Source organism: Protopterus annectens, chromosome 1.part1 (assembly GCF_019279795.1).
Source record: "Protopterus annectens isolate FY-2018-M chromosome 1.part1, PAN1.0, whole genome shotgun sequence".
Taxonomy (NCBI): Eukaryota; Metazoa; Chordata; order Ceratodontiformes; family Protopteridae; genus Protopterus; species Protopterus annectens.
The window spans coordinates 1,621,814,977-1,621,838,982 of record NC_056726.1 but is presented as its reverse complement, the minus strand read 5'-3'; the positions used below and the strand labels follow the sequence as shown (position 1 = coordinate 1,621,838,982).

The window sequence follows — 24,006 nt, the reverse complement described above, 5'->3', positions numbered from 1 at the left end:
GATTGTTTTTTTTTTTTTTTTTTTTTTTTTGCATTAAGTCATCCAGTCTGAAGTAAAAAAAACCCAGTGGTATGTTCTAGGTACAGACTTTTGCTTTTTAATGGAACTCGGTCAGACATTGTTCTGTAGAGGTCACCTTTAATTAACCCACAAGAAATGGTATTACTTTCTAGACACATTCTTTGAAGTTTACAAATTCCAAGTACATACCTCTTTTGGCAAGAAAAGGTGTACTTTTCTAAACTGTATCCAGTGGCCTGTCTCAATAGTACAACAAATGGTACTGTATTCAGCAATGGCCATATCAGTAAGGCATAACACCACAGAGAAATGTCCCTAGGCAAGCTATTTAGAATTACAATTGCTACAGAAAATTCTGAGATATTGGCATTTTTAAAATAGTATGTCTGGAAAATCAATCCCCCTTCCATGTCAGGGGTGTACAATTCTTTTTAGTCATTACTAGGCTATAATGGACTTTGATAGTGTATTTCTTTAGTAAGGTACCACAAATATAGAACAATGAACATTAATTGATCTTATTCTTAGATAATATCCAAACATTTTCCTGCCTGTTACCTTTTGATTCTAGATATCGAAATGTAAGGTACAGACTGTCAAATAAAAAAAAAAAGGAGAAACCATAAGATCCTGTATCTGCCAGCTTAATGAATTATGCACTTAGTTCTAGATCAGTTCAGGTTCTTTGTGTGTTTTAGTTTTCAAATATCTTTTGTAAATGTTTGTTTAACCTCAAACAAATAAAGTTGTTATCTGTATTTTTTGGTTGTTGATGTATTCTTTGATAACTGGGTTAGTCCCACTATGCTAGTAGTCTCTTTTCAGAGGAGATCAAAAGTGGTATTTATACTAATAGGGTAAATCTGTCCAGGGCACCTTGGAACTTCTTGTACTTTTCACTATTGTTAGTAGGACCCATTTCAGAGGAGAACTTCCTGTTTCCATTACAAGCATAGAGGCAGCCAGGAGAAACAGGGAGACAGATGTTGAAAGAAGGACATGATGGAGTGCTGAAAGAAATGAAGGAGACAGCAAGTACTGAGACTAGACAATGTGTGCATGACTCTGAGAAAATGTTTCAAAGAAACCTGTTCGATGGAGATGAGTCAGCAAATGGTGGCTGTATAATTATAACCCTCCAGTCAGGAGGGTTGCAAGATAATTTGCTTAAAAACAATGGCGATGCAGAATGAGCAAGAAAATGAAGGAGATGTTTATGGGGAGGAGGAGGGCATTATGGAGAAAATACAGAAGCAGGATGCAGAGACAATCCTGAAGAATAGTGGCGAGATGGAAAAGAAGACATATGTAGAGAAAGTAAAAGAAGGCAAAAGTGGAGTATCAGAAAAGAAGTTATAAGAAAATGAAAAATGGAAGTAAATGGTAAATTTCAAATTAAAGAAGACAAAAAATTGGACAGGTATGAAGTGTGGGACAATTTAATAGCTCCTTTGGTTGTAAAAGCACATGAAGTAAGAACAGTTATTCTTATTAACAGAGACATTTTGTGACATTATATTTGAAACTATTTTTTTCAATGGAAATTTTTCTTGGAAAATTTGAAAAAGAAATACTGCAACCCATGGAATCTTTATGTGATAAAAACATTTAACAGAGAAAGAAAAATGAAGATTCATGTACAGTTAACAGAGGTAGAATGAGAAACTTTGAAAGGAAATTTGAAAGTTTTATGTGAAGAAGTACTGCATATTGCAAAAGTTTATTACAAAGGAGGATTATGGACTGGTGGCTAGGACTGTGATATTGTGTTAAAAATGGAAAAAAGGAAAACAAACATAGGGGTGTTGTACAATACTGGGGACAATCCAAAACATGTTTTCCTTGAAGAAAAGAAGGACATTTGATAAGTAACTGTGACAAAAGAAAATGTTATATTTGTGGGGAAATGGGACTCAATGCAAAAGATGTGAATTAAAATGTTACTAAAGTAATAAAATTGGAAATTTATGGGTGGATTACAAAACTGAAAATAACAGTAAGGAAACAGAAAAAGACAGAGAAGAAAATTAACAAAGAGAAGAAATTTTATAAGTAGTAGTACTAACAGAAGAAAAACGAGACTGGAAAAAGAAATAATAAAAAGGGCATATAAGGCTGTGAAGTAAGTGAAGAGGAAGACATACACTGGGTGGTAGTCAAAGGGTCACTGAAATGTTATTCTGGCAAACAACTATTCATCAACCTCTAGTCCCCTTCCCTACATATATTTGTATATTTGTAAATATGTAAATATTTTGCAAATGAGTTATTTTTGTATATAAATAAAGGATCCCTTCTCTTTTCAATAGCTGCAGTAGGATCTTTTATATCCACCTGAGCTGCCACAGATGCATGCAGATGGGGCCTTGGTTTAATCTCTCATCTGAAGGATGACTCACTTAGGAGTGTAATCCCCCTGCACCCCCTCTTATACTGCACTGCAGTTTCAGCAATAAATCTACTTGGTGTGAGACTAGAACCCGCAGTCTTCTATACCAAAGACAAATGTGCTACCTGTTGCTCCATTAATAATGACAAATGTAATGCATTTATTCATGAAATAGGGGAATTTAGATCTTCCTTTTTTTTAATCCCTTCCTTAAAAATGCTGTTTTTGTAGTCATCATAAATCTATAGATTCAGCAGTTGCATTTTCGTCAAAGATACGAAAGATATTCAGTTAACTGAAGTCTTTTTGCCCTATATGTCTTATCACATTAATACTTCACAATGCCATGTGTGTCATTTTTTCTTTATATTATTGTACAGAATCATAGTTAAAACAACTTCTGCATTGAATTCAGTTGCAAGTTTGAATCACAATAGGCAGCTTCAAGCCAAGAACATTTGTCACCATGATTTATTGTGTTTGTCTCCATCCTATCTGAGCCATACATTTCTGCATCAAGCATGTTATTTGTGTAGTTAAAATCATAGTGCCCATATCTGTCATTCATGTTTTCTTGTTACTTTTCCAGTAACAGAATTTATTTTTTTTTACTTTCATTGCATTTTTGACATTATTTTTGTTTAAGCCAGCATATATCAACTGCTTATTAGAAATACTAGTCTGTTGATGGCACAGTCAGACATATCTTGTAGGGATTCTATGGTACCTTTGGTAGTCACTGGCATTGATATGACAGTATTTAATCCTTTCTCATGTGTTATCTCTTTCACAGAGAAGGGCTGATTTTGCCTGCATTCAGAATATATGCTACATTTGTATACCTCTAAGACATTTTCCAGACTTAAAATTATCCTCTAATCTACGTAGTTATTATTTAGATTCTAGAATACACTAGTGTATTATTTTTCTTTTATAAAAACTAATCTCCAAGTATCATATGCTTTAGGTTCATGTAGTTTTATAGGATAAATACAGTTTCCTCATATTAAATTGTAAATGTGTTTTTAGTACATTCAGCTACAGAATTATCTATATGTGTTGAGAACATTATAATTAATGTGCTTTTTATATTTGCATTTTTATTAATCGTGAAACTCTTTTCTTCCAGTATAGTTACCTTCTAGCAGTTGGCACTGAGGGATAATGCTGTTAACTGTAGTTCCTGTAGTATAGGGTTTTATTTTCTTGCCCTCATGTTCTTGTCTGACCTTGAATGAGTTACTTAACCAGAGAGTATTTGAGGGCAAATGGGAATTTGGGGTAGGTTCCTAATGGTCCCCAGAGCTGCAAGCCTAGCAACTACCTAAGAGCATTAAAATGACATTGTTTTTCATTCACCTTTAAACCTGGACACACATCTAACAATTTGGACTGTGCTTACACTAAGATGAGTATTCAAACACTTGCTTAAACACCAGTTTTAAAGTAACAGTAATTTTGCATCAACACGCTGTTTTGCAATACCTTACTTGCTTTGAAACCAGCTTTAATTTATGTGCCCATACTGGATAAGTAGCTACTAGTCAACTTAAAACCCTCCACACAACTTTGTATTCCTTTATTCTGGAGAACTTCTCCATCAGCTTTTATATGACTGATAGCCTACCTTAATCATAGCACTGATAACTCTGTTTAAGCAACCATGTACAACAGTTTCATAAAATTAATACTCCATAAAATGTAAAAAAAATACGTTTGTTTTTGTCATTGATTAAGTTCCAGCCCATACCACTCAATTGTCCAGATTTTCACATAATGTCCAAATTTTTTGCTTCATATACTTGATTTATTCCAGGGCAGCCACGGTGGTGCAGCGGTTAGCATTGCCACCTCACAGCAAGAGGTTTTCTGGTTCGATTCCCGGCTGGGGTGCCTTCTGTGCAGAGTCTGCATGTCCTCCTTGTGTTTGCGTGGGTTTCCTCTGGATGCTCCAGTTTCCTCCCACATCCCAAAAACATGCAGTAGGTGGATTGGACACACTAAATTGGCCCTAGGTGTGTGTGTGTCTTCTGTGAAAGGTTGGGCGCTGGGCTGGCAACTTGACACCGTAAAACTCCACTGCCAATCATGAGTGGACAGATGATCCACTGTGGCAACCCCTGACCAGAAATAGCCAAAAGAAGAAGAAAACTTGATCTATTCCACACAAAACTTTTGGCATTCTGGCAAATCAGTGTTGATTAATTTCAGTAAATAATGGTTGACATTTGAGTTTCAGACCTCCTGTCCCTAATAAAATTCATGATGTTGGAAAATCTGTTATTTTAGTAAATCTCTAAGTTTACAAGAGAATTATTACAATTTAACCCCGCCTTTGTGCCTTTAACCTACCCCCATTATTTTTGGTGTTAAGAGGTTCAGAGGTGTGTTCTATAGATTACCTCTAAGTACTGATTTATGCTTTTCTATCCATCCATCCATCCATCCATCCATCCACCCATCCCTTTTCTAAAATGCAGCCATTAGTATATATCTTGTCATTAGGTTTCTTGATTTTCATGCTGTTTAAGAATGTTTTCTCTGTCTTTCTCTCTCTCCCTTTTATGGTTATTCTGTAGTTATGACTTTTAAGTTCACCTACATCACCCATTATCCATCCATCTTTAGCAATAGCTGCTTTAACCAGTTCACAAGCATGAGGAGACATAGAGTGGTATTCATAGTCATTTCTGGAATTTGTTACATTCATCCGCGCTGTTCCCAAATGAGAGCAGCTAAGCTGAAATTCATAAAGGCCCTTGTGTTAATATACTATGGCCACGAATAAGCATAAGCAAATAAACTCATATAGAGATGTAAATTTGAATGCTATAACCCTGGGCATGTTAATGAAGCCTACTTGCAATTCATAGTCAAAATTTTGAGCCATCCACAGATTTGTTGTAAAAAGCTGAGTTACACCTATTATATGTGCCTTGCAATCCACAACCTCGATGTTAGCTTAGCTATTTCCCTTCCTGACCCTGTAAAAATTAAATTGTTCTTTCTCTACCTTAATCACTTGGTGTGCATCATTAGTGTATATAAAATACTACAGTCTTACAAAAAAATCAAACAACACAATGATAGCATTCCAATCCCATAATTGCATGCACATGCGGATTCATGCAGAGTCCAGTCAAGTAAAGTTATGCTGAAGTAATGTTTTTCACCATCATAAATACACTCTTAATAGTAAAGAAAGAAGTTTGTAAGCACATTTTTCCTTTCATTAGTCCCTAACCACATACTTGTACTCATAATAATGTCAATTCTCATTTATGAGTCACATTCAGGAATCTCCCAGTGAAGACATTTGTTGAAGGAACAAAACATCCACTTCAGTTCACATTTGAATCATTATATTTCTACCACATATGTACAATCACTCCATGATACCAAAGGGGTTTTCCCACCAATCACTAATCATTTCTACTGCTGCTTTAATAACTTCACATTTACAAATGACAGCTTAGAGTATTCACCAAAGCCATTGTAATATGCCCATCATATGAATAAAACAAATAATTCTTGAAGTGAGCTCAGCAATCTGACCTCATTTTGAAGTGTTTCAAATAATTGCCAATAATTTTATTATTTTTTCACAACATTAAAAAGTTTGTAGTTCCAAAGTAATTTGCCACATAACTCAAGCAAGTCTAAAAAAATATATCCCTCAAACTTACTCATGTAAGGTCATGGTCCTTTACAAGTTTTGCATGCAATTACACATTTTGTATGGCACTTTATGTAATTGTTCTCACTGCTTTTGTTCACATAACTCATATTTTCAGATCATTTACACTTTTGCCATAAGTGCACATATTGATCAACATGCCTGCATATTACCATAGTCAATGTGAACAACCTCTGTTGACTACATTTGCATATCAACATAGAGCTCTTTGGAAGTTACCACGGTGCACATCTAGAACCTGGAACTGTGAATGCCAGCAATAGTCTGTCTCAGCGAGTAAAATGGGTAATCCAGGAATTAAATTATTGCAATTGTGCAGAAATACACACACACACACACACACACACACACACACACACACACACACACACACACACACACACACACACACACACACACACACACACTTTATTCTACCATTACTTGTCATTTTATTCAGGTAGCCAATTTTAAGACAATGTTTTGTGACAGAGGAAGAATTATACATTTATTTTATTTTGAGGACCCCTTAGTCCTACTGCAACAACAATGTGCCTTAAACAGGGTGGTCTTTTCATTTTATTATTTGATTAGTTATAGTGATTAGTTATAGTTAATGAAAGAAGATAAACTCTGAAACATAACAATGCAATGTAATTACAAAAACATGCATTAAAATGCTTTAAGATTGTTCTTTACTAGGAATCTGCAACTATAATGCATATAACATGATTAACAGAAAACAGAAGTACAATTGTAACTGTAGGGCCTTTAAAACCCATATGTTTTGAAAAAAAGCTATTTAAAGTATAGCAACAATTGTGTAGTAATGACAACAGATTTGGCCTAACTTTATAATAAATCCCACTCTAACTGAGGATTTATGTTTTGGCCAGTACTTTAGCTTTCTTCTGTTTATCAAGAAACAGATTCAAAATCTATATTTGCAACTTTATATGTCTTCTAGAATTCTTCTAACAATAGTCCAGAGTTTGATGTTATTATGTGTATATATTTCCAAGTTAAATGCGCCAAAGTAAAGTTTCAGTAAAGCAGAATGTGAAATATGAGATGATACATTTCTTTATTGTACAAATGAAACGAGCAAAAAATGTCAACGGTATCCACTTGGAAGTTTTACTTATTACTGTACAAGAGTGAACTTGTGTATGTGGAGTCTGTGACATAGAGCCCCTTTAATTTACAGAAATTAAATAATGTTAAAAATAAAACAAAGCTCCTTCAAAACCTAAAGTGGCATTTTGTCTAATTTCCTTGCTATGATACTCAAAGTAATTCATCTGATAAAGTTTCTAGTATAATTTTGAAACACAAATTCAGTACTTCATCATTTATATTACTGCTTTGTATGCCATAGAATAATGCTGCTCATTTATTGATTTTTTATCAAGATTGCTGTGACTAAGGAATATTTGTCTGTATTAAATATAACCACATTTCTGTCATCGGTAATAAGTTACTTGAGTAGCTTACCTTTTCATAATATTTGATTTCATACTCTGTGTTATTGTTGCTAGGGTACGCTGGCTCTTGCCATGATAAAGAAATGCTCTTCTGTTCGATTTTGTCTGCACTGATATCAGTGACAAGAGACGGTGCTGCAAGACAAAGCCAGACAAAAAAAAATCTGTGAATGGACCTAATTAGTAAAAGGAAGGTACTTAAACTAAGAAAGCAATATTAAGATGAGTGCCACCAGAATTTTAACGAGGGTAACTAAACAACAAATTACAAAACAGAGAGAAACATACAAGTAGTCTTGTCAGCAAAAAGAAAAAAAAATACAAACTGCTAAAGTGAACCACATGACATATCACACACTCAAGGATTGTTTAGAGCTTCAGGAGTGAAGATGTGCAGAGTTAGCAATAACACATTATATTACATTTGCTGGAAGCATGTAAGTTGAGTGAAAGCTGTCTGGTGTACTTTGCATGAATGTTATGATTCTTAGACACCTACCCCCCATTACATTGCCTAGATCCATCACAACATACTTTAGGCAATGAAGTTTCAGGCTACAAATGATAATGTAGTAGTCCATAGAAGGAGTCTTTGTGATTGTCCAGGTTGGTGTGCTTTCAGGTTAGAGGAATTATGTCATGCAGAATTGATAAGCACACAAATTATGCAAGTGATGGACAGGGCAGGTATACAAATCATAAGCATGTGTGGGTTGGTTTTTGTGCACATCTCTGTCTTTGAATGGTGTAAACCTTTGTAGTGTGAATCAGCTGCACTTCATCCTGTACATATATGTGCGTGTGTGTGTGTGTGTGTGTGTGTGTGTGTGTGTGTGTGTGTGTGTGTGTGTGTGTGTGTGTGTGTGTGTGTGTGTATACGTATGTCCTTGTACTGGTGGTTAGTGTTCTACATTATATTGTTCCAGATGCATTGGAGAGTGATTCATAGCAATGCAAATTCTTAGGTAATGAGATGTAGCCCTTTTAGGTATGTGAATGACTCTGAATCACGTCATCAGTGAACTGCAAGTTGTGCTGTAGAACTATTTACTATGAATAGCGGCCAATAAGTTTGTGTATTCTTCCCTGCATGTATCTCAAAGTGCTGCTTCCCCTACATAAATACCTTCCTCCTTACCCCGTTTTTGCCTCTCCCATGCCCTCCTGAATGCCTCTGTATATTCATACTTGACCACCCATTCTTGCAGTCCATTCCATGTGTTAACAATTTTCTCTGTGAAAAAGTACAAATAAGTAACATAGTTTGCATCAGTGCTGAAGTAACACATTCAGTAAAACCTTATAGCTCATATCTTAAGGGTCAATTAAGGTTCACCTACTGCAGCTGTTTTACCAAGTAACCTAGGTATGTAGGCACCATAAGGATATGCCATGGTAAACTCATTTGTTATACCATTCTTTACCCTACTGGTACAGTCAGTTGCCTATAGCACAGTTCATAATTAAAGCAAGACAGTGAACTGAGCTACTGGACACATCTACTGCCTTCTCCTATCAAAATAACATGTTACTGGCAATATAACTACACTTTTGTTGGGTGACAGTAATAGATCCCCAACTGAAACAGATATACCTCCTTTGATTCATAAATCTGACTTCCATTTATTTTATGTTCTTATAACCTGAATACTGTCTCCATCAGATCATAAATTTGCAACAAAAACTGACAGTTATGCAGTCCATCCACAGTGTCAAGAGCCCATCTCCTAGATAGACCTCCTATGCCTTTACCATAAGAAAATAACTTTAGCGACCCCTGCAAATTGTAATATTTTACTATCAAACATAAGCAGAGAATTTGGTTACTGACACTGTTTCTAGCATATCAGCAGTGCCAGTTCATACGTTTGGGACTGTTCTCTTTTCTCCATGCTTATGTTTCCATGGAGTTAGTATGCACAAGTTAAGGGGATGTGGGGTGAACCCTCGCACATGCAAGCTGTAGAGGTACATTCAGACAAATCTCTAACTGCTTTGTTTTGTCCTGCTGTAATCTCATCCAGAAGCAACCTGAAGTTTTATAGAGGATCTCTATGAATATGACTAAGTGGGTAAATATTTATAAGGTAAACCTGAATCCATGAGTCTAAAACAAGCAGTAGTTGTATCTAGTGGCATCTTAGCATTCACCAAAACTTCAACTTTAGTGGAATTTTTTCACATTTGCAGTCCTCCTTTCTTGGTGACATTGCATATTTCATTTTTCAGTGTTAAGGGAATCTGAAATCTTTTATCCAATGAAACTGTAATTTTTGGTACCAGGTCTTACTACTACAGACATATGTATGTGAAAAATAAAAACATTCTTAAAACAATGAAATCGTTATGACTTTTATAAACAAAGAAGCTGAAAAAAAGTTTACACGAAATAACTGCCATTTTTTTTAACTGCAGCTGAGAAACCTGATTCTTTTCCCACCGTTTCATTTTGATGATAGTTGCTAAATCATCTACTACTGTCTCTTGAGACAAGAATTATTTCACAAGTTAAATTCTTTCATCTCAAATGAACCAGAACCTTTCTCCAGAGCATCTGTCAAGGAAACTGAGCACGTATAATTATCAGTTAAAATAAACACATTACCATCAATGGCTCCATTTGCAATACTGATAGTCACAACTGCAAGTCAAAGAATTATGCAAAAAGAAAAAAAAATGAAATTAAAGGAGAGCATCTGATCTTGTCAATGTCTAACTTACATTCATATTATTTGAGAGAGGATGCACCAGTCATGTACTCATTACTTACATGTACTGACTCTGAGATCTCCACACTATGTGGGAAAGAGCGTACCTTGAGGCATGTACATACAAAATGCATTTCCGTGTTCACACGTTAAATCTTGGTGTTCTGAAATTTGTACATATGGTTCTCAGAATTTGAAACGTTCATTCAACTAACAAACCCATGTGAATCAAAATTAGAATACGAATAAAAAAGAGTGCATTCAAAAACTTCTAACCACAGAGAAGTATAGTAAAGTTATAATGTGTTTACTTAAATATTGCAAATTCTTACTGGATGTTATGTAGTGCACTCCTATTTACATATATGTATGTATATGCCAGCCTCAGATGATGCTTGCATGTTATATGAGATCCCTACCATTTGGAACAACAAAGTGAAAATTACTGTGTGTGTTTTCTGTATACTCACCTTAAAGTGAGGGACAATAAAGTATGATGCTGTGTGTCACTGAGTATCCTGCAAGGTTGCAATGTGTTTAGGATGTCCCAGGATGCTCTATGGCTCTTTTTTGTTGCCATATCACAATGTTATCAGGGTGTCTGCATCTAGCTGTCTGGTCAGTGACTATATATAAAGTGAAACTGAATCCCGTAACAAGGAAAAATAGTAAAGCTTGAACAGAATGAATGACCCCATGTTGGACAAAAGAGCAAAAGCACACTGGATACTGCATAATTGATAGAGGAGATGGACAGACATTGTCATTCAGTCATTACATTATGCAAAGAACTATAACTTAATCAACAAATAATAAAGTAACCTGTAATGTATAATTTTAATATTTTAGTATTAGGAGAACATAATTATTTATATATTCTGTCCTTTTTGTGTCTTTTTCTTATTGTTTAGTCTGTGGCAGTACATGGCTGCAGTTTCCCATTGCATACTTTTTTGCTTTAATGCATGAATTGTTCATCAGGTCCTGAGATTCATATAATGGCTTACAGTGTATATATAACTAACACTGGAATGTGGACATGCCCTAATATTTTTGTTTAGCATGCTGCTTCATGCAGTCAGTGTTTTCATATATAAAATTGCAACTATACCTTCTTCCAAAATAAAGAGAGATAAAAAGGAAAAGCAATAAAGGACAAAAAAAAAATGGACTGACAGATATATACTGTTTCCAAGGTAATAACATATATTTTGGGCTATACCAAATTGTCAAATGCCCAGAACATTACTATGCACAAAGTTGAGTGCAAATCTAAGAAACTCCAAATCATTGAAATGTCATGGTGGATGGTTCTCCAAGATTGCTGTACAGTGAGGAATGGGGATTCCTTTCCCAAATGTAGTGCAGTTTTCGAGTTAGTATATATAATTAGCAGGGGGTGCAGGGGTGCAGCCTTCCAAATGGGAACATGCTTTCCCCATGCAAAAATGTGCTTTGGATGTTTTCTTTTTTTTTTCTGGATGTTTTGTTGTATCAGTGTTTCTCACTTGATGTTCTCCACAGCAACATTCTGGGAATGCTTCAGTTCACTACAGACCATTTACATCTTTGCTAAATGTTTACATGCTGCTATGCAACATACCATATTCTTATGTGGAAAATATCCACGCTAAGGTTAGCATACATTTTCTTCATAGCCTAACATAAATATTTATTGTGACAACAATCATTTTCAGTGAGAAATATTTTGAATGCAATGGGGAGAGGATTCTTTTTCAAATGGGCACCATTATGTGTTAAAATATGTATCAAAAGATAATAAACATATATAGGTTTTACTGTTTTCATTTACAAACTAAACTTTTAGATAAATGTATTTCATTTTTATTCTTGTAGCATTTCCATCCCTAGTACTGTATTTCAAACCTGAATAAAGGCTTAAAGGCTGTTTAAGACAAACTATATCGGTAATATCAGTGCATTCCAGTGATAAGACTCAAATGCTTCAATTCTATTTCGCTAAGGCCTAGGTTACTATACACACACACACACACACACACACATATATATATATATATATATATATATATATATATATATATCTATCTATATATATATATATATATATATATATATATATATATATACATGTATTATCATCATCAATCGCCCCATTTTTCCTACATGGCGTCAGGGTATTGTGTTAACTGTCACCAACTCTCTCGATTCAGTGCCACACTCCTGCCTTCTTCAACACTCATGCCTGACTGTCACAGATCTTCTTTCACGCAATCCATCTACCTCTTTGCTGGACATCCTCACTTCCTCTTACCTTCTTTCTTTCTGTCCCAAATCTTCCTCACCAGATTGTCTTCTGCTTTTCTACACGTGCCCAAACTACCGTAATCTGTTCTCTTTGATCTTTTCTGCAATTGGAGCTACTTTAGCTTGTGCTCTTATGTCCTCATTTCTTCGTCTGTCCCACAGTGTGCATCCTATCACCTTTCTCAGACACTTCATTTCCATCACCTCTAGCTTCTTCAACTGTTCTGCCTTTACTACCCAGCTTTCTGTACCATGCAGTTGTACTGGTCGCACCACTGTCTTGTACACCTTACTTTTCAGCTTCTTTGGCATTCTTGTCTCATAGACTATCCCTGATACTCTGTGCTTTAACCTCTTCATTCAGACTACCCTTCTCCTCAACTACTCCTACCAGATACTTGAAGCTGTTTACCTGTTCCACTATCTTACCTTCTAGCTCTGTTATCAGCTTCTTCTGATTTCCCCAATTTGCTGTCATTACCATTGTCTTATCTGTGCTTAGTTTCATCCCATGTGCCTTCAGATTATGCAAATGATCTTTGGAATCTTTAAAACTCGGTAAGATAAATCTTCTTGACTGTGTTATCTTAAATACTTATACAGAATGCAGCACAAAAAGATGATACCTGAGAAAAGTAATATTTATTTTTGTAATGCTACCTACCAATGCATAAGTATCCCAGATAAGAATGTTTTTCTCCTTCTGCACCCTTTATTTCATACCTTTATCTACTATTTTATTTTTGTTATTCTTTTAGCAGTTGGCTTCAGCTAGTCACATGTACCTGTTTTAACATGTGAAGTAAGCACTTTTGTTTGGAGAAGTAACTGTGCACAGATCATAGAACATGCCAGAATCAATCTGGGATGAATAACTTGTCAGGACTCTGAATCTCATTGCTCTAATCCAGGCAGATGAAATGACATTCAGGTATCATGTCTGGCCAAATCAAGGGTGATCTGTAATGTGACGCACTTAACAAGTTTAATGCATTATGAAGTCTAAGCACTTAGCGTATTCTATGTGTGGGAAGGACCCTTGAGCAAATTGCCAATAAATGGTCCAAACACAAATAAAATTTGAAGTCCATAAAATTAAAAGAAATTGTCAGAATATTCACTATTCATTTCTCTGTCGGTTGTGTAGAAAAAGCCATTAATATATAACCATTATATTGCATTTATATTCTGTTCTGGCAAGCAACATCCTCTGCCTACAGACATTGTTTTGTAAAGATGATAAGGTAGCATTACAGGTCACTATGGAGATTGAAAATAATGTCTAAATTCTCCCATGGTGAAAAACAGTTTTTAGGACAGTTTTCCTAACAAAGTATAATTTATCAAATATACTTTCTTTCTTAAAATATAATCTGAAATGGTTCATCTTCCAGGCTGATGCTTACACTTATCAAGGGTATCAGAACTTGTCAGAGATTTGGGATGCATGGCTTGGCTTAAAAAGGCCCTTGTGGTTGTTAGCCTATTAAATAGTTATGAACCTATGAACTCATGAAAGACTGCCAAAATCTACAAATATTCTTTATTTTACCCAAAATGTTTCCACATTGTAACTGTATAATATCCCGAGTACCAAGTCTTATACTTAATAACGTTATCTCATCTGTCTTAAATTCAATGCCTCTTATGCACAATTACATCCCAACCCTTTACTATTTTCCTTGTTGAAATTAAGGCCTACAGCCCTTAAATTTTAATTCAAATAAACAACTACTGTCTCCATACTTTTTTATTCTTAGTACATAACACAATATCATCAGCATAAGCTAACATAGCAGGAATATCTGTACCATCCTTCATAATATGTGATGCTGCCTTCATATTATAATTCACATCACTAACTATTAAATTCATTACTAACAAGAATAAAATAATATTGAGGGGGCAACCCTGTCTAATGCCTATATGCATTTCTTTATTTTGTCACTCATTCACCAGAATGTTTATTCTATTATCATTATATGCAAGAATGCAAATAATCTTTATTTTACTACTAATATTATAACATTCAAATAATTTCCATTAGATATTATGGGGAATAGTATCAAATGCTACTGTATATTCAAATGTCCTATCACTATTTTAATATTTTCTTTTTTTCCAAAACATAATCTACCATCTCTCTAATCAAAATTAACATTTCTTGACAACATCTACCCTTTATATTATAGATGACATCCTCTATAACTCTATATAGTTTTACATCCATTCTCTTCAGATATACGTTTCATAACTATCTCATAATGTGTGTTATTCAAAACTATAGCTCTTAGATTTTAAATTTCTCTTGTTTCCTTTTTTCTATATAAATTTGACTCTACTACTACATAACTGTGTGTATTTAAATCCTTCATTTAACCACTCATTCAATGTTGCTACAAAATACTTTTATCTTGTCATATTTTTATACCTCTGATACTCTATCTCATCTGGCCCTGCTGCAGATCTACCTTAACCATATTTAATATATTTATTTTTTCTATAGTCACACCTTTTCCAAATCTTCATTGTTTAATTCTGAAAGAGATTTTACGTTCCATATCTTTGCATTTCTTTTTCTCTAAATACATCCCTTATATTTTGCATAATAATTTCCATTATTTCTTCCTGCTGTTTATATACATTTTCTTCTTTTTCTTATTTGTTTTCTGATGCTCTTATGATACTGTTATCCTCCTTGACTAATTTTTAAGAACAACTTCCTCACTCTTTCTTGTAAAAATATCCTTGCTTAAACAATAGTTTATGTATATATGTATGTCTCTATTTTATTTTTATTTAATTTAAATATCTCCTGTTCTGTAATAAAATAATTTGTGTAATTTCCCTCTAAATCCATAAAAATGCAGTTTTATATTTTTCTTTCACTTCTATGTTTGTATTTATTTCCTTTCCAAATAACATTTCTTACATTTACTTTTAAAAGCAGTCCACCATTCTGACCAATGCTTATAAAATTGTTTCATTTCTATATAGTCATTCCATAACACATTTACTATATTCGTTCCTTTTTTACTACATTCCTGTTCAATTATCCTTTTTATACCTTTTCCTATATTTATACTGTTCTTATTCTCTTGTAACCTAATCCAAACAACCCATGATGGAAAAATCTTTGTCTATAACTCCCTCTTCTACTAAAGATCGACCTAATGAAGTTATAAAGTAGTCTAGTTCTCTTATACTTTCCTCTACTATATGTCTATTATTTTGTAATATACATTTTTAGTTGACCACATTTAATAATGTGTAATACTTTTTTGTCTTTATCTTTATTTCCCTTTCTGCTTAAGGTAATCCTTCTATTATTATTTCCTTATTAACTGTTATTTAATCTATTATTTTGTTAAACATGTCCTCTCTTTCTATAATTGTTACATATGCATATAATGCAAATATTCTATACACCTTATTTTGCCACGTTATAACTAAAATACTTGCTCTGCCCATTACTGATAATGTCACATCCAATATTTTAATTGATATTTTTATGTAAGATAGCTAATAATGAACATGTACCTTTCCCCAAATTCTAAACCACATAATTTTCCTATAATCCTTTATTTGTATTTTCTCATCTTCTGTTAAAAATCTTATATTTTCTAATATTATTACTATAGCCACATTCAAATGTTTATAATGTTCATATATAGTTATTTTTCTCACTGAACTTTTAATACTTTTAACATTTATTGCTACAACTCTTCTTGGTGATTCTTCTAGTATGAACTATACTTCTATTTGAAGGTGCAAAATTTATCAGCCTTTCCTTTTTCTTTTTATCTTTTATATATTAGCTCCTATAAAGATAGTAAAATTCCACTAAAATCCACTGAAGCAATGCTCCAGACACGGAATGCATTTTTAGTGCTTTTGTTCTTTAATCGTGTACTAAGACCTTTGTCAGAAAATACAAACAGGACTGAGAGTGCAGTTTAAAATGGTTGCCAAAAAGTCGCATGACTTACAAAAAAACAATGATTAAGTGAATAATACTAGGTGTTAACTCTTTAAAAGCCTAATTATGTTTTGTACCTTGAATGAACAATAAACATTCAAATAATTTGTGTAAAAATTAGCTGTAAAGAAGACAAAAATCTAAAAATTAAATGAAAATATATCTCAACGACGTTTCTGCACTATCAGAAAATATTTAATTTTAATGGTCTCGTTAAATCCAGGTTCACGACTGGCTCTTAACTTCATCTGCCATCTTAATTTACAACATTCCAATTTAACTTTAATTTTTAGATTTTTGTCTTCTTTAAAGTTTATTTTTACACTAATTATTTTAACTTTTATTGTTTTTTTTTAATCATTAGTTTTCCCAAGTCATGTAACCTTTTAGCAACCTTTTTAAACTGCACTCTTAGTCCTGTTTGTATTTTCTGATGATGTCCTTTGTATATGATTAAAGAATAAAAGGCTAAAAATATATTCTGTGTCCAGAGCCTTGCCTTGGTGGATTTTAGTGGAATTCTACTGTGTTTATTTGGTTTGTTTCATGCTCTACACCACTGTTTTTAATTACTATAAACCATTTCTTCTTTTCCTTAAGCCTTCTACCAATAGTATTTTTTCTTTTCTTTTATTATATTCCAACCAATATATTTCTCATCACTTACTTCAGATTTATCTCTACTATCTTTTTCTCTATCAAATTCTTCTGTGTCTTCCCTTTCTTTGTATTCATTTTAATTTCTTGAATTATTTCAACTCATTCTTCTTTTGTATTACTTACTCCTGCCTCTACAACCTGTAATTTTTCATTGCAATCCATCGCTAGTTGACCCACCTTATTGCATTTATGACATTTTTTTTTCACAATTCTTTGCAACATGACCTATGGCACTATATACATGGCATTTCATTCTACTAAAATTAATAATTAAATGTTCTGCTTTGCCACACAAAAAACATGTCTTTGATTGACCTCAATATTTAATAACACGCCACACTCCATCAATATTTATTACACTATGAATATGTATGACACTTTCATTCTCCGTTTACAGTATTATGTTACAATCCCAACCCCAGTCCATAAACTGCTGTCATAAACTTTTGATGTGTCATTACTTCTTTATATATTTCCTTTAAACATTTTCAACATTTCTTTTTTCACTTTATATCTATACTGGATATGTATATATTTTAGTCTTTGTATGAAATTGTTTCAGTATGTATGTTCCAAGGTACACGTTCTATTTCTTTTCATATTCCTCTAAACATTTCTCCATGATAGAACCAGTTTTGAAAATAAAATCACAAAAGGTTTCTTTAAGTATATGAATAAATGTTCTTACCTTGGATTCTTTAGCTACAGGAAGTGATAGTATTGTCTCCCATACCTTATATCTGTCCTTCTACTTCTCTTCTTTACTGCTAATTCTAACTGTGAGGTGGGGATGTAATAAACTCCATGTAGGAACAGTGGAAAGCCTACATGGATGTACTGTGTCCTTGTCTAGGGCCTCACCCTTGGCAGCTTGCCTTGTATATTAATGAAGACATACTACTGAGAGAGCCATGTAACACGGTTACAGAATCAGTGTAGAGGGTATGCAACAGTGTATGGAGATGAGTAACACACACCCTGCACTGAAATATAAAAGTAAAATATGTTATTTCCTTTTTTCCATTTTTTTTTTTGTGTGTGTTTGCACAACACGGCATGGTGCTTTAGCTATGAGCACATGCCAGATATCTAAAAATAAAAAACAGATACTTTTAATTTTCACCTCAAAGGTCATGTTTAAGCATAACTAAGTGGGTTTGCATTGTGTGGTGCTGTGCTTAGCTGTGCTTAAACCTAGTAGAGAGATATATAGAAATGTATAAGAGTTTCCAACATATCCTCGTAGCTAAATGGTTAGAGTCACAGCCCTGTGTGCAGTAGGTACATAGTTCAAATACACAAACAGACCATTCAGCTTTTCACATTTGATAGCAATATGTGATATATTTTTTTATTTTATTAATTATGTATGCATTGACATTTAACTGGGTTAGTCCAGATGGGCCTGAAGCCCATTTTCAGTGGAGACCCAAAGAGAAAAGATCCAGTTACACACAGGTCCACAATACCTAAAATGCACACTCCAAGTTAAAAAATGAAAATACAGATGGGCAGGAAATAGAAGTGCAATACATACACAGAATAATAATAATGTGGTTTGCCCTTAGCAAAGCTATGCTAAGTACTGGAGATTGGTGGAATGGTTAAGATGTTTACCTTACAGACAGAAGTTGCAGGGTTTGATTCTCACATGGGCAATTGGCTAGGCTTAAATGGCTCACAAGGGCAGTTAGCCTAGTACTAATCTAAAGCTAATCAGTACTTAAGCTGGACCGGTTTTAGCAGTGGTTAGTAATGTACAGCTCTGCTTAGCTGGTTTAGGCACTGCTAAGCAATCCCAGTTTAAGCAGTCCTCAGCTCAGCTAGGCTGGTTTGTGCACTACTAAGCATTGCTAATCATTAGTAGTCTAAGCACTGTTCAGCTGAGCTCAGCAGGTTTGCACAGTGCTAAGCAAAGTGCTGCATTTTTAAAAATGGTCCAATTGCAGCAATGGGTGGGAAGACAGCCTTATTTAAGCTGAACAGGTATTGTCCCACATAACTGTCAGTTGTCTGCAGCTATCCAGGTAGCCCATTCTATTCCCTTGCATACATGCAGTACCTATGCTACCATAGTGTAGTACCCCATACATTTGTTGTAATGAAAAGTGACTTACCTTGTTCCTGCAGCAGTAGATATAACAGTTCTGTTGGATGCATGCAGTATACAGCCAATGCATGTTAAAGTACAGGTTATGTGTTGTAGCTTATATCCGTTTTAGTATGTATGTGAGTCAGAGTGAGGTGTCAGTCCCTAGGTCCCTAGAATGTCAGTGTATGTGCTATGCACTGCCACTTTGCCAAGGCCAGGGCATACTGGGCATGCCTACATCTGCCTAGGGACAGGCTCAGGGGTTTCCTCCTCTGAGTCCTTCTGTGACAGTGGGGACCTTGGCACTGGTGGGGGGCTGTGTGTGCCTTGCCTGTGATGTTCTTGCCACAGCTGCTTCTACAGGATCATATTGTGTACCATGGCACATACTGTGAACATGTGTGCATATGTAGCTGGAGAGTACGGCAGGGCTCCACCAGATATATTAAAGTAGCAGAACTGTGACTTGAGCAGCTCAAACACATGCTCTATGATGTTTCTAGTTTGTATGTGTGCCTCATTATGGCATTCTTCAGTTGTGTGCATGCATTTCTGATGGGTGTCATCATCCACAGTTCCAGTGTGTAGCCAGCATTCCCCAGTAGATGGCTGCATGGGATGTCCTCACTGGCAAATGTCTGGTACAGCTGTGATGCATGCCAGATTTGGGAGTCGTGATAACTGCCAGGGCTGTCAGCACAAACATTCATTATAATGGCCTGGGTGTTGCACACAACCTGGCAGTTGATGGAGTGATACCTCTTGCAGTTGATGTATACTCTACCCTCTTAATCGGGTGGTACTTTGATATGCACATGAGTGCAGTCTATGGCACCAATTGGGTAGTACTTTGATATGCACATGAGTGCAGTCTTTAGCACCCAGTACCTCAGGGTAGTGTGCAACATGTGGAGGAGATGCATATTAATGGCCCTCTCCTCAGGGGTGCAGGGTAAATAAATGTGCTCACTGGCATGTGTTTGAACTGCACCAGGAACTGGTGGAGTACCCTGGATGCAGATGCCTGTGAGATCCTCATTATGTCCCCAGTTGTTTTTTGAAAAATACCTGTAGCTAATATTCTAAGGCCTACACATACCTTTGTTTCTACTGGGGTGGTTTCCCCTCTGTTGGCTCTGGGTCTGAATTGAGGGCAGAAGATCTCTGTGAATTCATCTTTTATGTCCCTGTCCACCCCGACGTGGTCTACAATCTTCAGCTCATGTAGCCCCTGGAAGATTACCCTGGCCCTGAACAATCTTCTCCTTCTCAGTCTGGGCCTATTGTTAGCATCAGCATCATCACTGACCTCAGCCTCTAGCACATATAGATGTAGCAGAGCAGCAGCAGATCATTCTGTCAGTTAAAATTCCCAAGTGTGTGAGAAAAATCAGATTGTAGGGTACATGCATACTTTATACTGGTGTGCTGCAGATGCAGCCTGTATGATTGGCTCACTATGATGTATTCTACCTGACAAGTATATGATTGGGAGTTTGAATGGGCCAGTATCTGTTGAACAGGACTTTCAGTCATTTCTACTTGATTGGCTTCCCCTAACTATTTCCTTTTTTTATTTTTATTTATTTTTTTATTCTTTCACTGCTAATCACTGGGGCATGGCACACAAACCCATAGTGATAGTAAAAACAGTGCTCAGCAATTTGGACACTCCCCTGTGCAAGATTTTCTTAAACTAGCTAAAACATGTGCCACAGGACTAAACCGAGCTCAGCAGCATCTGACACAACCCCCCCTACTTAGCAGGGCTTAGCTGAGCACAAAGAGGTGCTGCTGAGTTCCAATCCACTTACACATAGCGTGACACACACCCTTTTAATATCAGCTGCCTGCCCTACTACTACTTACACAGTTCTAGCCCTACCACAGGTTGTATCTGTGGACACAGAGGTACTTTTTTGCTATTCAGTAACCCCAGCTGTTTTACATACAGTTAATTGAGTATACCCTGGATAATTCACTACTCCAGGGCCTGTCTCCATAGCAACCACTGACAGCTGCCATTGTAAGACTCTGCATGCTTGGCACTAAAATGCATTATTTTTGAAAATATCTAATTTTACACTTTTTAATTATTTATTTTTTACATAACGACATGTTTGCATGTGGCTGCATGCAGAACAAATGTAATATATGTATTAAAAATATATTTTGTGTTGATTTGCATTGCTTTTTGGACTCACTTGCCATAGTTTGGGCCATTTGCATGCCTGCAGTGCAATGTCCACCCTTTTATTTGGGTATTACAGCCCCGGATTAAATTTTACATTCCAGTACACGGTTTCCATCCTCGTACATTTCTAACGCCAACACGGCACCTACGTGGGTGCCTTTCTGCTTTTTGGATTGTAAATCAGTCTCATTTGTATGGATTTCACCAGCTTATGAGATGATTAGTATTCCACGGACACTTCTGTGTCCACACACTCATGTATGCCCCTCCGTCCAGTTTATTGGATTGCTTGGTGGCCATGTTCCATGTTGGGGACATGCCACTATGCCTAATTGGCCAATCACTCAATCTAGGCTTTACTAAATTCCCCTGTGAATGTATTTTAAATTTGAAACCACTTGAACTCCTTTATTCTTCATTTTTTTTTTCTGTCTACTTATTTTCTGCATCCAATTTATTTTAACCATCATTTCTTCTTGCTGTATTCTATCCATAATGTCTCCCCATGAGACATTCTTCCCACTGTCTGGTTTGCGTGCATCTATTAAGTTGACCAAATTATCATCCTGCCACCCTCCTGGTTGGGGGGATTGCAACAACACATCCCTTAGTGGTATCCTGCATTCCAGCAAAAAGAATCTGCTGAAGCAAATCTTCAGAATCCATACACAAGTTGGCAACATCGTGACCTTTAGTCATTACAAATGGAAAGCTACTTCAAGGCTTCACAACCTTCATATCTATTCTCTGGTTCTCTGATGCATCACAATCCGTACTGGAAGGTAAAAATGCCTTCTCTCCATGCTCTTCCTTCTACAATTCAAACATTTCATTAAGGGAAGACTTGACTGCCTTCTCCTCAGTTTCATTCATTTTCACTTTAAACTGCCCAAATGGCTCGATACTATGATCACTTGCACTGCTCCAGTTTTCTTCCTCTATTTTACTCCCTTGCATCTACAGGCCACCTCTATACCTGGAACAGAAGCAGGACATTCCTCAGTGAAACAGGTCCCCTACTCAAAGAAAAGAGTAGGGATCCTTTATTTGAATACAGGCATAACTTATTTGCAAAATATTTACATATTTACAAATATTTATGTATGTACAAATATATAAAATATAAATCAGTTTACCTATATTGATAATTTCCTTTAAAAGCATACTAAATTGTCATCCCTATTGGATCTTCATTCCTTTTTCCATAACCAACATCTGATTTTACTTAAAATTGTTGCTAAATTCCATTCGCCATTAAACATAATTTCAGTTATTCTTTCATTTCATATAACCCATATAACATAAAATAACTTTTTGTCTACTCTTTTACCATATTGTTTGCTTCTATTCTTGTAATATCCATATTTAATCTTATCCAAGTTTATTGTATCGACTTCTTTCATATCTTCAAAAATTCTTTAGCTAGTTTTCCATATAGCTTTTTTTACTATTCTACAAGTCAGACATAAGTTTTGTAGATTCCTCTTCTTTGCAATGTAAACATATTCTATCAATTTTCTTTTTATATGGCACATTTTCTTTTACTGGCAAATTATCAGTTACCAGTCTCCACAAAAAGAAAAATACTGTTGACATACTTTTTGATTTCACCATTTGCTTCTTATTTTTATAGGGTTCATTTTTTATGGCTTTACATAGCAATTTTTTTATCATTGCATTCGTATACCATACTTTTCTATCTTTTTCATATTATTCATTTTTATTTTCCACAAAAATATTTTTTCTTGGTAACATTTTATTTTTTCATTTATACACTCTTTTCTCTTTACTCTTTCTTACCATACCCCCAAATTTATCATACTATTATTTATACAGTTTTATTACTAGTCTCTCATATTTTTCATTTATCCACTTAAGCACTTTGTACAAATTTAATGAAGCAGCATAAGCCACTGGGTTAATTAACCCTAATCCTCCTTCTTCTTTAAGTACATACAAAACTTCTCTTTTTACTAGGTTTAATCTAGAACCCCATATAAATGAAAAATATGCAATAATTGATTTCCAAATGCTGCTAGCAACATAAATACACTTGATAAGTATGCTATTTTCCTATCACTATTGAATTTAACAAATAAGCCTTTATTCTGTTTTCCATAAACAACATGTTTGCTTTCTTTCTACTATTTTTTATTTAATTCTACTTACATCTTTATTCCCAAATGTTATACCTAACACAGACATTTCATTCATTGTAAAATATATACTCCCCAGTCTTTACTACATCACTTAAACCTTTATGTTCTCTTTATTTAAAGCCATCCCTGTCATCTCTAGATATTTATTTGTGTAAATTATTTATTTTATCTATTTTTTTTTCAATTCTTATAATGACATCTGCATATGTTAACAGAACTGGACTGCTTTACCCTTCAGGTGTTATATACCCTGACTCCTTCATTTTGTAATTTATTTCCATACTATCACATTCAGAACTAATGCAAAGAGTATACAACTCTTTGGACATCCCTGTCTTATACCACACTTCATATTACC

At 34.9% G+C, this 24,006-nt stretch overlaps 1 protein-coding gene across 1 annotated transcript in view; it reads right to left on the bottom strand.

The window, feature by feature from the left end:
- Nucleotides 1–24,006, bottom strand: part of LOC122816569 (ephrin type-A receptor 7-like) — a 2,140,039-nt gene that overhangs the window by 1,440,870 nt on the left and 675,163 nt on the right. The window contains exon 4 of the mRNA XM_044089436.1: nt 7,581–7,705. Within this exon, the coding sequence (XP_043945371.1) occupies nt 7,581–7,705 (125 nt within the window). The remainder of the gene's footprint in view (nt 1–7,580; nt 7,706–24,006) is intronic.